Here is a 14256-nt window from a genome sequence, read left to right as displayed (position 1 = left end):
TTGCTTCCCCTGCCGCAAGGTTTGATCGCACAGTGATGATGGTAATACTTCTAGAATCTGTGGATTTCTACCGTGAGTTCTGTGCTAAGTGCGTTAGCATTTTTCCGCTCAGGGCTAATTCAGAGTTTTGGCGTTAGACTTGTGTTTCGTTTAGCTAAAAATGGTTCATATCGTCAGTTAGCTGAGTTTCTTCCCGTTAAGTGGATATGACACATAGTTTGTTAAATGTTAAGAAGCCCCGCTGTTTCTTGCAAGATGTTGTGTTTGGGGCTTAACAGGTTATTCTAAGGGTTTTGTCTTATTTGGTTTTTAATTACTACTCTGTACGTTTTAGTTCTAGTATTTTCTCAGACTGTATAGTTCCTTCTTTTTGTTTGCCCTAAAAAAAAAGGCCTTCTTAGAATTTGTGATGCTTAACCGTGTCTGCTGCTTCATACTTGCAGATTGGGAATAATGATTACTAACGAAATGAAGAAGATGGGGTTTACTGCGTGTGTAAAAGAGGAAGCCTTTATAGCACATCAAGGTTAAATACACAGACACCTTTTATAAATAGAAAATGTATAAATAGAAAATTAAAATATTGACTCCTCCCTGCATTAGAGTTATAATGTTTACAGATAGGTGATGATTTAACTGTATGGTTTATTCGGATGATTTTGTTAGTTTTATTATCATCTGTACCTGTTTCTTCTTTGTCTGTGCTATTGTAGCATAACTCTCATTAGGTGTGAGCACATAAGCTATGAAGCAGTTTTGTTAGTTTGGTATGTTAAACTTACATAGCTCAGTTTATCAGATAAGTTTAGTTATGCAGGACTCAGGAGTCCCCAATGATGGACACACGTGTGTGTGTATTGAGTTGTAGAATTGATCAGATAGAGCAACAGGGTGGTCCTGCATATAGTTGTCCGTACATCCTGAAGAAAAGCCCATGCGAAATCTGGCATAAATAAGCAGTAAGAGTTTAATCTGCTGTATTCATCGGTTCCGTTCAGTCTTTAATTAATGGGTAAAATGAGTCAGGCCTAGCTTGGTCTACGGGGCCAATTTATGAGCAACACATCTTCCGTCTGTATAATTCACAAACTGACCTCGGCTGTTTGACTCATTGATTTTTGCTAGAGTGGGTCTCCTAAAGCATCCCTCCCCTCCTGTTGGTGGGACTTCGTCCAGGAAGCACTGTGTTCCGGCTCTGTGGCTCGGGCACATGCTGTGGTCGTCACAGGGTTATTGGGAAGGTGAGGAAGGCTCTGGCTGGCTGGTCTGCTGGGTGCTCCGGGCTTCTGGATGTGGATGGCTCCCACAGGACCTGCTCCCACTGATCATTACTGTCTATGAATAGCTGCTGCATTGCAGATGGAGGGAGGAGAAGGGAAGGTACACGGGAGGAAATTATGGAATGGGTAGAGAAGAGCTAATGGGTTGTGGAGAAATGGGGAATAAGGAGGTGTGTATTTATGTTTTTTGTGCGCATGTGGGGAGAACAATTTCATTTTCAAGGATACTCAGGTCCCCCACTGTTTTCAATTTCCTGTTTTCAATGCTGAAAATAAAAATCAGCACATCAGAACACAAAAACAGCCAATTGTCATGTCGTCAGATTACTAAACAAAGTGTGTGTGTGTGCAAGTATCAGAGACAAACAGAGAGAAATGTTTTCGGTGAGTGACTGAAAACAGCCAGACAGGGTGGAAAAGAAGATGATGAAGAGGATGTGTTCACCGCCTTATTATTGCTGAGCAGCCTCAGGAACCACCATGTTCACTTATTATGCGATGAACACATTCATAGGACATGGCAATTTTAATTCACTGAAGTCTGTATCCTACATTTAAACAAAGACTGAGATATTCCTTATTTCATCACCAACATTGACCTAAAACCAAATCGTATCCTAAAATGGAATGGCTAACGGGGATCTACTTCTGAGATTTAACTCCAACTTGACTTTGTAAACAAATTAATGTCCATATCTGAGTAATGCCGGGCTGCAAGTGGGGATTTTGTCGATTCCTCTGATTCAGGCAATACAAAAAACGCACATTCAGACTCACACAGAAAAGATAAATATCATACCCCTTGTTATGAGAAACATGTTGCCAATACAGATTGACTGGTGGGTTCCACCGACTCTTGAGTTATTTGATCGATTGTCTGGCCTTTTTGATGATGATGTTGATGATGATGATAAAAAGTAATTACCATTTCGCTCTGCTACAAAATTCCTGTGGCATAAACTGGCAGAAATGTGACATTATTTTGCCCTTGTGGCAAATGTTTGAGGTTTGGTTTCTGCATGAAAATGCTTTGGCACTAAGGTTAAAACTCAGACTTCTCGCTCTCTCCTCTCTCCTCTCTCTCTCCGTCCCTCTCTCTCTCCCTGTGTCTCTCTCTCATAAATATATACACTCGGCTTCATTCCACTTACTTCGTCCAGTCGCGGTTAACGGACGCGCGGTTGCTAGGAGCCACGCTCGTATATACAGGAGCTTTAACGGCAGAGCAGCACGGGCTCTCCCCCGCCATTTCCTCGTGTCGAGCCCTGGAATGTCGAGTAGCGGCTCGGGCTCTTCCTCGCGGAAGGAGTTCGATGTGAAACAAATCCTCAGGATCCGATGGAGGTGGTTCGGTCACCCCTCGGTCCCTCCGCCTCAGTCCCCGCCGCTGGGAGACTACTTCGCGGGGAGGAGGGCGGGTGGCACCTCCGGAGATGGACCTTCAGTAAGCGGCTCTAGCACATCCAATTCAGCCAGCGCGAACCCTAGCTCCGTGAGTCACAGCGGGCTGGTGGCCAGCGGCAGCGCCGGGTCTAACCTGTGTCACGGTGCCAACAGAAAGTTTGGTGATCCGCCCGGGAGTCGGGGCGGTCCGGGTGGAGCGGCAGCAGGAGCCACGGGGAGCTCCTGTCCCCGGTCCTTCAGCCAGCCAGAGTGCAGGAGCCCCGCTTCCGCGCTGCCGTGGGTCTCTCCGCCGCCTCATCGTCGCTCCCGTCCGGGTACGAGCATGGAGCCTCCCGGAGAGGCTCCGGTGCTGCCGCTGGTACCCGAGCCACCCGTTCCTGTCAGCGTGGAGGAGGAGGCAGCAGCACTGGCAGCTTCGGGCACGGAGGAGAACAATAACCACCTGGAAACCGACTCCAGCTCCTGCAGGTAGGAGGGGGCTTGGATTGGTTAATCTGTGTTAAATATCTGTCTCGGGACATTGTAGCTAAAACTAAAGTTGTAGGGCAGAAAAAAAGTCAATGTTGTTCTCAATCTCAAAACCCAACTCCCTAAAGTTAGGGCAAGAACATCTCCTCTGGTTGACTAAGCTTTTACAGGAAAGCAAATGGGTGTTTTATAATTTAATTAATCATTCTGCTTTATCTTCAGAAGTTGTAGATAACTGACATTAATTTGTCGCTTTACTGCATTCATTATCATCATTGCTGGAAGGTGCACTTTGTGGTTATGTTCCTCCATAAATAGAAAAAAGTAAATGGTGGATTAACTGAGAAAGAAGCTGGTCACAGAGTATAATGCAGCAGTCGAGGGCCACAGTACAGACAGACAGAGAGAGAAAAATGATGGCTGAGTATCCTACCTTTGGGACAGCATGTGGTCCACTGATTTCTCCCCTCAACCTCCTAATGAGGCTCCAAGAAAAAGCTCTTAGAAAACACAAACACAAACGCACACTCTTGTAAATATGGGATTTTCAGAGTCAAATTAACAATATGACTCCAGGGCTCCTCATGTAGCTAGATAGTACACTTGACATTTATATTGTTTTGTCTTCAGTGACTGATTCTCTTAAGCTTAAAGCCTTCACAAATCCTCAGTGCTTTGCATGTTTCTCTGCACACGCGTGATGGTGTGTTATGCATTGGTGTGGCCATCCAGCTGTTGTGTTGTAAAAAGGGCATTAAATTATTAGTTGCCATAGAGACAGCAAATCAAGCCAATTAGGGCATCATAACTCCTGTCGAAGATTTATGTTTTTTTTTATGATGAAGCTGTAAATGTGATAGAGAAAAGGGAAATTGTGTGTGTGTGTGTGTGTGTGTGTGTGTGTGTGTGTGTGTGTGTGTGTGTGTGTGTGTGTGTGTGTGTGTGTGTGTGTGTGTGTGTGTGTGTGTGTGTGTGTGTGTGTGTGTGTGTGTGTGTGTGTGTGTGTGTGTGTGTGTGTGTGTGTGTGTGTGTGTGTGTGTGTGTGTGTGTGATACATAATGATGCATCTGAAAGCCTCTTATTATACACTGTGTTCCCAAGACACACATCAGAAAATATAAATGATTCATACAGTAGGACATGCACACACTCTCACACTTTAGAACAGCTTTCTTTGGGAGCAAAACCTGATGTATTGTTTTAAATCAATGAATGTTTGAAGTGCTCACGATTTCACGGCATGTGTATGATTGTGAGACAGAAACAAATGGAAAGAAAAATGTGTTTTAAAAAATGTCTCTTTTTATGCAAGGCTTGATGCCTCATCTTCAGTGCGGAACATGTGTAACATCTGCTTAATAGTAATGCACATTTACACCCCAGCCTCATTTACATAAGCAAAGACAAATGATGATGTAAACTTGAATATAATTTGGTTATGTATTGTGCATGTGCATGGAAGTAGCCATGTCCCTCCCTGCATGGTGGTTGCCATACCAACACAGCTATTTCTAATTTCTATAGCTAACATGGGCAGTTCTGTGCATAACATGTTTGGGTGATTTCTGTATGAATTCATCCCATCCCTCTGAGAGCTCCTGTGTACAGCATGATATTCCAACAACGAGTGGCAGCATCCCAAGTGGGATCATGGAGAGGGACACACACTGAATCCCAGAGTGGCTGAAGGCTCGGCTCGACTCCACTGATCTCCTCCTCCCCTTTTTTACTTTTCACCCCACCCAGCTCCCCCCTCCCCCTTTAATCCTGGTGTGCCTCCCTTACTCACTCTCTCTCCCCCTCTGTCCCGTGTTCATCTCTGCCCACCCTTGTCCATTCATTTTCCCTCTCTTTTTATCCCTTTTTTTAATGTGTTGGGAAACAAAAGAGTTTGTATGTGTGTCACGGAGCGGGTTACATGTGACCAGGCACCATGATTGTATCATGTCGTACCAAGTCACATCTGCATTAGGTGTGTGTGTGTGTGTGTGTGTGTGTGTGTGGTGTGTGTGTGTGTGTGTGTGTGTGTGTGTGTGTGTGTGTGTGTGTGTGTGTGTGGTGTGTGTGTGTGTGTGTGGTGTGTGTGTGTGTGTGTGTGTGTGGTGTGTGTGTGTGTGTGTGTGTGTGTGGGTGTGTGTGTGTGTGTGTGTGTGTGTGTGTGTGTGTGTGTGTGTGTGTGTGTGTGTGTGTGTGTGTGTGTGTGTGTGTGTGTGTGTGTGTTGTGTGTGTTGTGTGTGTGTGTGTGTGTGTGTGTGAAAATATCGGGCTGCATGGTGTTGCCCCAGACCCTAGACATATTCTCTCTCTCTCTCTCTGTCAATGTTGAGTGCCTGCCAGGCTCAATTAAGGGGACTGGAAGGCAGCGTTCCCCCACTTCAAAGCCATCTCCTCTGGCAGTATTTAGCCACGTTCGTTTGTTACATACACGCGTTCCGTTCGGCCCAGACAATCAAATACACACACACACTCAAACACACACACACACCCTCAATAGGACAGGAAAGCTAGCCAAAAAGCCTCCTTGGAGGGTTAGATTAGGATAGGGGAGAGAAGACTGAGGTAAAGATGGATGATGGGATGAGGTGGAATGAAGTGAGTGATGGATGAGATTATCTGAAGATATAAAAGTGAGGACGGGAGACGGATAGAGAGGAGCAGAGGACACAGGAAGATCACTCCTGCTATAGCACATCAGCAACCAGCGCACACACACATCTAATTGTGTGCATGAATACACACATTGAATGCCACGTACACCAGTGTTTACTAAGAACCTTTCTTATAAGTGAGAACATTTTTGAATTCAGCTAATTTCATTTTTAAGAGCTCAAAATTATTAATATATGTATTTTTTCAACTGTTTGGACTAAATACTTTGATATCCGGTTTGTAACAATTTATAGGGTTGACTATTGAGAAATGCTTAATGCTCCACATTGTTTACCAGCTAGTCACTAACTTTTGTCTTTTTTACTTTTGGTGCCTGGCAGGTAGTGTACAGAAGGTTCATCTGACATTTTCTTGCATTAAAACTGAACTTAAAAGTATTGTTGCCAACTGTGAAATAAAATATAATGATACTAAAATGCTTGACTTATTCTCATTCAATTAGGACTTTACTAATTAAAGATTATGACTTGTTTTCTTTTAAACATTATCTGAAATCTTGCTGAAATGCATTTGAGTTTTAAAAATCTTTGTATATTAGTTAGAATGAATTAATATTTCATTGAGGTTCAAAGGTGCCATTTGGACATTTAATAAGGCTACTTCTGCAAACAAAAAGATATACATGAAGGGAAGAGTAAATCATATCTGCATACATGTGTGTTGACTCAAAGGATGAGTCGCATAACTGCATTATATTTTATTTTGTTTTTAATTGAAACCTCCAACTTGAGTTTTATGTTTAATGTAAAAAAACAGAAAGAGGACACAATAGAGGCACTTTATTTCAGTTTTATAATCCTGTATTTTAATAGATTATGTTGTATTTATGGTGCACACAGCCACATGTTCCACTGCCTTCCCAGAATCGAGGTTCTCCTTTCTCTCTGTTTATTTCTGCGAGAATATGCCTGTGTAAAATTGTAATTTTGGACAGTTTGATTTGCAACATCGCAACCACTCACACACATACTTCCACTTCCCTAAAAGCGTGTGAATTTACTTTAACTGTAGAGATGAAATGATACAATCCGTGGAGTATCGGCTCATTTCCTATCTCTTTGTGCTGTAGGGCCAGTCCTGCCACTTCTGCTGCGAAATTAAAAATGGAAATACAGCCCAGGCTCTCATAAATTAAATGCTGGTTTGGGAGCCATGATGTCTTGTAATTCACACGGTAGCTATACTTCGGTTCTGTACTTTGATGAAGACACATGCACACACCATTTCACACACTCAAACCCTATTAGCTGGCACAGGCAGAATAAGATATAGACAGCTCCGGGCTGCAACACTTCCACCAGTGAATAACGAATGTTGAAGCCATCCTGGCCCAAAACACTTCTTCATGTCTTGCTGATTGTAACGATACAAGGAAACTGTTTGTTATTAGGGAGCAGAGTCAATTACTGCACATCTATGGGCTCTGCTCCCAAAGCAATTTAATTGGCAGCTTTTCTTTTAAGTGAGCTAAATTTATCTGGCCATTAACTCCTGGTAATTAGACCATTATAGAGTTTTTTCGTCTGCTTCTGGCGACAAACTGTTACCCTGTTGAGAAAAGAGGAAGAGAGCAAATATGTAGGAGGATGTGGCACAAGGAAAACAATGGCACATGGATGACCCCCAGCAGCTGGTGTAGCTCCACGCATCTGTCTCTTTGTCATGAATAAATTAAAAAGTAGCACCAGGAACACATGCACTCAAAGCTTATGTCTCTTTCTGTTTGTCCGTGTGTTTGTGTAAATGTCCGTCTTTGACAGGACGTCCAACAGCAGCGCCACACTGTCCTCATGCGTGTCGATGGAGCCATGTGCATGTCCAGAGGATTGTATGTTCACGGCTCTGTCCCACGCCGATGTCACCTTCCGCAAAATGGAGGGCTACCTGGGGTCCCGGCAGCTGTGTGATGTCACACTGGTGGCTGGAGAAAGACGGATACCTGCACACAGGTAAGAGCAAATAAAAATGAAGATGTTACACAAACATGCATATAAAAGACGTCACCTTACTACTTCTTTGATGGCACCCGGAGGATTGGTGACATCCACCTGGATCCATTTTCATCTGCTTCTTATATATAGACACATTGTCTTTTCTAGCATTTGGACTACCTATGTTGTACATTTATTATCTTTTTAATTTACACATAAAATCTATTGTACGTCTGTCCGTCCTGCAAGAGGGAGTTTTCTTCAGTTTTTTCCCCATTAACTGTGGGGTTTCTCTGGGAGTCTTTCATTGTCTGATGGAGGGTCCAACGACAGAGGGTGTTGTATTCTGTATAAACTATAATGCCCCCCTGAGACAAATGTAAAAATGTGTGGGCTGCAACTAATGGTTATTTCATTGTCGATTAGAAATGTTTTGGTTTAATAGATCCTTTGTAGATATAAAAAAGATATTCAACTAAAAATGATTTTAAAAAAACTTCACCAGTGTAAATATTAAGAAATAATACCTCCTGTAATATTTGCAGAATGAACGATTAAATGAAAGCTCTAATCATCATCATCATAAGTTTATGTAAGCCACTTTTGGGCCCAAAACTTGCTGGAGACTTTGTAAAGCATACATAATCTATTTAGATAATACAATTGTCACTTTTCAATTGAAATGCCATAAACGTGTTGGTTTTAGCTTCCTGATTATAATTCGATGACGATGAATAGAGAAACAAAAATGGAATGAAAATAATTGATAGTTGCTGCCCTAAAACTAACATGTACATTTAGCTTTTTGCAATGTACACACATGCAGAAGCACTGCAATTGATCTTCATCAGCACTTATGAACATGTGCCTGTACACACACATGATGACACATGCTGCACACACAGGATACTGTTTGATAATAAACCACACGCACACACAGTAGCAACACAGTCACGCTCATCTCATAAAAGTCCCTTTTATTTTCATAGTCTCTCTGTACCACATAGTCAACTGAGCCCATGAATCATGCATCAAACACACACACACAAACACACACATGCTTGTCACCCGCCTCATAGTCACCACTATGCTGTTGCTCTCTGGGCATGTGGCCACAGGAGCAGCAGCAGGGTCCATCTGCTCAGAGATGAGACAGAAGAGCGGTCCTCCACCAGCAGAAAGACTTCTTTTCTCTCACTGCCTTCCTCCTCTGCCTCGTTTGATTTAGTCCTCCAGGCACAGATGGTGGCAAACAAAAGACCCTGCAGTATGGGAATCCTAATGGTGTATGTGAAAGAGTGTGTTTGCATCTGAAGTTGTGTTTGTGTAAGAGAATATGGGGTGGGAGTAAGATGTTTTAAAGTGGGTGTTTTGTTTGCAATTGATTTATTGTATGTGTAGGATAAAATGTTTCTATGGGAACAAAAAAGACACCCTCTATCTCTCCCTCTTCCTCTGTCTTACATGTACACACAAACAAAAGCACCTACATGCTGAATAGGCCACTTGTGCTGTGTACAGCTGCAGATCTCTTGTGGAGTTTGTTGCAAGCAATGCACTTTGAGCAAGACTCGTGCTTTATATGTTCTTTGAAATGTAGAGCTACATTATACTGTTTGTCTCTAGGGCAGTGCCCTATACTAACACACTATCTTGCAAAGCTATTTTTGTAGCCTCAAGTGGACACCTCTGTTGTGCTACCTCAACTGATTTCAGTTAAAAAGTTCAGAAACGTGTGTACTGTTGTTGTAGATCAATAGCTACGCATTTGGGGCCCACTTTGTGCATACTGTGGTTCAGTGTTACAAAAAGGGTCGATGAAAAAACTAGGAATTAAATAAGATGGCTGGAGTCACAAACAATGTATCCTTAGGTGCTTTTATTAACAGCCAAAATGCTGAAAAAACACAAAGTAACAAGGATCTACAGAAAGAAAACAAAACCTCAATATACGTACAGGTCGAGGACATATAACTGGTACCTCTCTGCTCTACAGCCACAGTCAGACGAACCTCAAAACACTTGTGGCCAGAGGTTTATATATGTTAAGCCCCTCCCCATAGGACAATCAACTATTTATACCCTTAATTACTGTTATTCTTATCTACAAACATATTCAAAATGTAAGGCAAATGATTTAAACACAATAAATCAAATAGGTCAACATATTCTATATTTCTGACCACAGAAGCCTTAAACAATAACATTTTTACACGTGAAAATTGTCACCCGTGCCCATGCACTACATGGTATGCTCCAATTGAGCACAGGTGTTTCCACTGATTGAGCCTCTACTTAAGGCTGCAGTTTTCTGTTGCTCTGTTTGGCCTTCACAACCTTGAACGAGAGGGTAAGCAGGTTACTTTGGCACAGCATAGTTGTATATGACTTCAAATAAATCTGTCTTGAACAAATAATGACTTTTGGTTTTATTTTATCAATGTCCAGCTAAGTTATTAATGTGTTTCCCTCAGTGTGCCTTTTACCATGCCCCTATGCCAACTGTGATGAAGGCGTCTTCTTCACATTCAGCTTTACTTTATTTGTCATATGTAGGTAAATGCAGGGTTGGCAGTCAAATTAAATATATTTGACGAGAGAACAGGGCCAAGTCACTAATAAGAGCACAAGTAAATGAGTGACTGAATGAATAAATGGATAAATAAAACTTGTTAACCTTTTTATTTATATAAAATATAAATGTTTTGTCAGTTTTTAACTCAAAAATAAAAATATGTAAAAAAAACATTAGCGATAGCATTTAGATGTTTGGCCGACATAATGTTAACCATGTTCACCAACTAAATTGAGCATTTTAGCAAGGGCCTTAAACCTCTACAGCATACAACACCCTGTATCCCTAGACTAAGAATTGGACAAGGAAAACCTCCTTCATAAAATCTTTAACGTTGAAAAATTATAGAAACCTCAATATAGTGTTGGACGAACTCAAACTCTGGTCCAATTGATTACAATTCATTCTGAGGGGTGCATGGTGATCCAGCCGATAATCTTTTAGACATTTCACTTGGATATTGGATAACTTTAACCTGCTGGTGGCATAAGGACAAAAGTCTTTAGGAAACATCCTCTGGGGAACAAAAATATCTGTGCCAAATGTCAATGAAACATTTCAATCTGGACAGAAGTGGTGACAGACTGACAACCATGCTGCCATCTCCAGATCACTTCCATGTGTGTGCCTAAAAAGTGTATAAAATCATAATAGTTGAGTAAATCTCTCCTACCAGTACTCCTATTGTTTCCCCTCTCTGTTTTTCCAACCAGTCTGCACCAAGCAGCACATCCAAACACAAACAGACACAGATCAGTTTCCAGCATCCTTCCTTTCCTGAGTCCAACTCGTCTGTTTCCTGCTCTCTTCCCTCTGGCGTTTTGTCTTCTCTGTGCCTTTCCATTACTGAGTGACACACTGCCTGTCATGTCTCTATCCTCTGCAAGGTGCATTTGCGTTTAAATAACCCGGTACTGTATATAGCCTGTGTCGCACACTGCAAGTCAGACTTAGACCCACATGAAATATTAAGCAGTCAAAATACTATGTGTGTGTGTGTGTGTTTGTTTGTATGTCAGAGAAAGAGAGAGAAGCAGATACCTGACTGGAATACTGGCAGAGCAGATTTCTCCTGACGATAGTGTTACTGTTTTTTTTACATTATTCCTGTAAACAAACACACGCCACTCTTTTCTGCTTCAGGCTATCTGTCAGGGTCCCAGTGTCACGCTCAGTAATGAGATTTTATGCACATTTCCACAAAACATACACACGTTAAATGTGAACACATGGTTACATATCTGTCAATCGCAACTTTAATGTGAGCTTTCTAACTTATCACCCATATTTAGATTAGGACATTAATAATACTTTACCCTGGAGTGATCTGGAGGTTTACTTTGTGTCACTGCCATTTAGCATGTATTACACAGTCAACACCCCATACATGTATTCGTAGCCGTTTATTACCTTGATATTTAGGTGTGTGTATTAAACATCACAATATTGCCAAGGGGTAATGGATTGTTGTTGTGGTGGGGAATTAATGGACTGTCTTTCCCAAATGACATTATAATTCCTCTCTGTCCTCTCTCTGACTTGCTCTCCTGTATACTACTTATCTTCTCCTCTTTCTCTCCCCTCTTAATTCTACATTGACCTAACATTACCCATATTCCTCTCTCTTTCTCTCTCTCATCCATGAGCTCAGCTGCTGTGATTGACACATGCAAATTGATAATCTCCTCTGTGGCTGCAGGGATTGGCATGTCTTTTATATAGCATAGACGCATACAGGGACTTGATCTGACTAGGGTAGTGTCTTATTTTAGCCTATATTGATTTGTTAAAGGACATTTTGAATTCTGTTTTAAAACGAGTGTAGAGTTTTAACATGACATTAGGGGAAGAAACAGGCTCTTCTGTTACTGTGTATCTTTGTCAAACATCTGTTTAGTTTTAGAGATGGTCTAATGTGGCACCATTTTCAAAGATACATAATCCTAAACAGATTAAGTTAGGCCACTGTCCCATATGTCACAAGTTATGAACATGTGTATTAGATACCAAAAACAAACTGCTGTTGGGGGAACACATCAAGCATTTAAACATCTGAGCTCTTTATCCTCAATATGCTCACTGTGTACAAACATCTGGAGATGCCCGAGGCCGGTGCCAGGCTGTTGTTAGCACAGTTTTCTTCTTCTACCTCAAATCACATTTCCTCCGAGAGAGGAGATTACAATGATAGTGCCAATTGGAGGGAATTCATTTCTTTAGAAGAATCAAGTGATTTATTGTTAAATGCAGATTGATTTTTAATCCTGTGTGGAGCACCAATGTAAAGATGTTATCCCATCTATTGCAGCAACAATAACAGTTAATTAACTTACTGTTATTTCAATTACCTGTTTTTTCAATGACTTTTTTTGAGAGATAGAAAGCAGTAATGATAACAGGCATCATTAAACTAAACTTAACTAACAAACAAACATTTAACTTCCTTTAACATCCTTAATGTTTTTTTACTTTATAATTCAGACCTATGCAGTTAAAGAAAATAGCAGTCAGATAATGAAACAGAAAACATCTTTGATCACCTCCTAAACAGCCAGCTATCTCTGTTTAATCATCTGGAAAGAACTGAATTTGAATGATGCTGATGCCTTTAATGTGACTTCCATGTGTTAACTAAACTACTACTGTGATATGTTGACAGAACGATAATCTGATGTGTCAAGCTGTGTCGTTTCCATGCCTCTCTGTTCTGAGTCTTCCCCTGTCAGTCCACCCTCTTCCTGTCAGTGAGGTCAGAGTCGTCTGTTCCTCCATCACAGCTGTCCGTCTCTCTGACTGATGCCTGACTCTCTCCACTCACAGGCTGGTCCTCTCATCCGTGTCCGACTACTTTGCCGCCATGTTCACCAGTGATGTGAGGGAGGCCAAGCAGGACGAGGTGAAGATGGAAGGAGTGGACCCTGATGCATTGTGGGCCCTGGTGCAGTATGCATACACAGGTATACAGGCTTAGTGATCGCCTTTTTTTGTGAAAAATATCATTAGAGTAGTACTTTCAGGCAAACAGCACATACCATTAAGATTAAGGATATTATTTTGGAATCTTTTTAGAAAATTAAATAATTTATTTTTGATCTATTTTCAAAATAAGCATCTTGAGTGCCTCTGACAGGGTTGAAACTGGAGACCAACCAACATATTGTTCACATCAACCTTACAATAACTTTGATTTGGTAAAAGAAACTGAGTAATACAGACATCGAATGGAGCACCATGTACTGTAGCATCCCATGTGCCATGCATTTGTTAGCCACAACTTGGGTCAGGATAATCCCATCGGTAACAGACTATACAAAACCACTCCAGCTAATGTTCTCTCCAACATAAGATGTGACATGGGGGAGAACCCTGGATAGTTTTTATCAACTGAAAGTAACACACTTATACAGAATACAGGGGGCAGTAAAACACATTTCTCATTTTAGAAAGGAATAATTGGCCATTCATTGAACACTAATGGCCAATTCAAGTAAAAATAAAATCTTATAGGCTATCCATGGTCATCTTTGGCCACCATCATGTTTTCAATGATAAATAAATGGACTTTGGTCCTAGTGCTATGTAAAATTAAGGACTTTAATATCCAGTTGCTTGAGTTGACTTGATCTCAAAACCTTTTAAATAACAAATATTAGACACTATAAATACGCAGTCTTTTTGTTGTTTTACAACTGTCTTACATGTCCTCGCTCTGTTTTCAGGCCGTCTGGAGTTGAGGGAGGACACCATTGAGTCCCTGCTGTCAGCCTCCTGCCTGCTGCAGCTGTCCTCTGTGGTTCAGGCCTGCTGTTCGTTCCTCGTGAAGCAGCTCCATCCCTCCAACTGTCTGGGTATCCGCTCCTACGCCGACGCTCAGGGCTGCAACGACCTTCAGAGGGCCGCTCACTCCTACACCATGGTGGGTTTACGG

General features: G+C 41.6%; 1 protein-coding gene across 3 annotated transcripts in view; it reads left to right on the top strand.

Moving 5' to 3' along the window:
* The window catches only part of klhl5 (kelch-like family member 5), a 48080-nt gene that overhangs the window by 20360 nt on the left and 13464 nt on the right, over positions 1 to 14256 (top strand). For 2 of the 3 annotated variants that reach the window (XM_034120467.1, XM_034120466.1), the window contains exons 2-4: positions 7583 to 7771; positions 13149 to 13285; positions 14048 to 14244. In XM_034120467.1, coding sequence (XP_033976358.1) covers positions 7583 to 7771; positions 13149 to 13285; positions 14048 to 14244 — 523 coding nt within the window. Of the gene's footprint in view, positions 1 to 2454; positions 3153 to 7582; positions 7772 to 13148; positions 13286 to 14047; positions 14245 to 14256 lie in introns of those variants that run through there. The other variant, XM_034120465.1, reaches the window with a different exon arrangement.

Source organism: Trematomus bernacchii, unplaced genomic scaffold (genome assembly GCF_902827165.1).
Source record: "Trematomus bernacchii unplaced genomic scaffold, fTreBer1.1, whole genome shotgun sequence".
In the NCBI taxonomy this organism is placed as follows: domain Eukaryota; kingdom Metazoa; phylum Chordata; class Actinopteri; order Perciformes; family Nototheniidae; genus Trematomus; species Trematomus bernacchii.
Note: the sequence above shows the minus strand (reverse complement) of the source record. Positions and strands in the feature narration are given on the sequence as shown.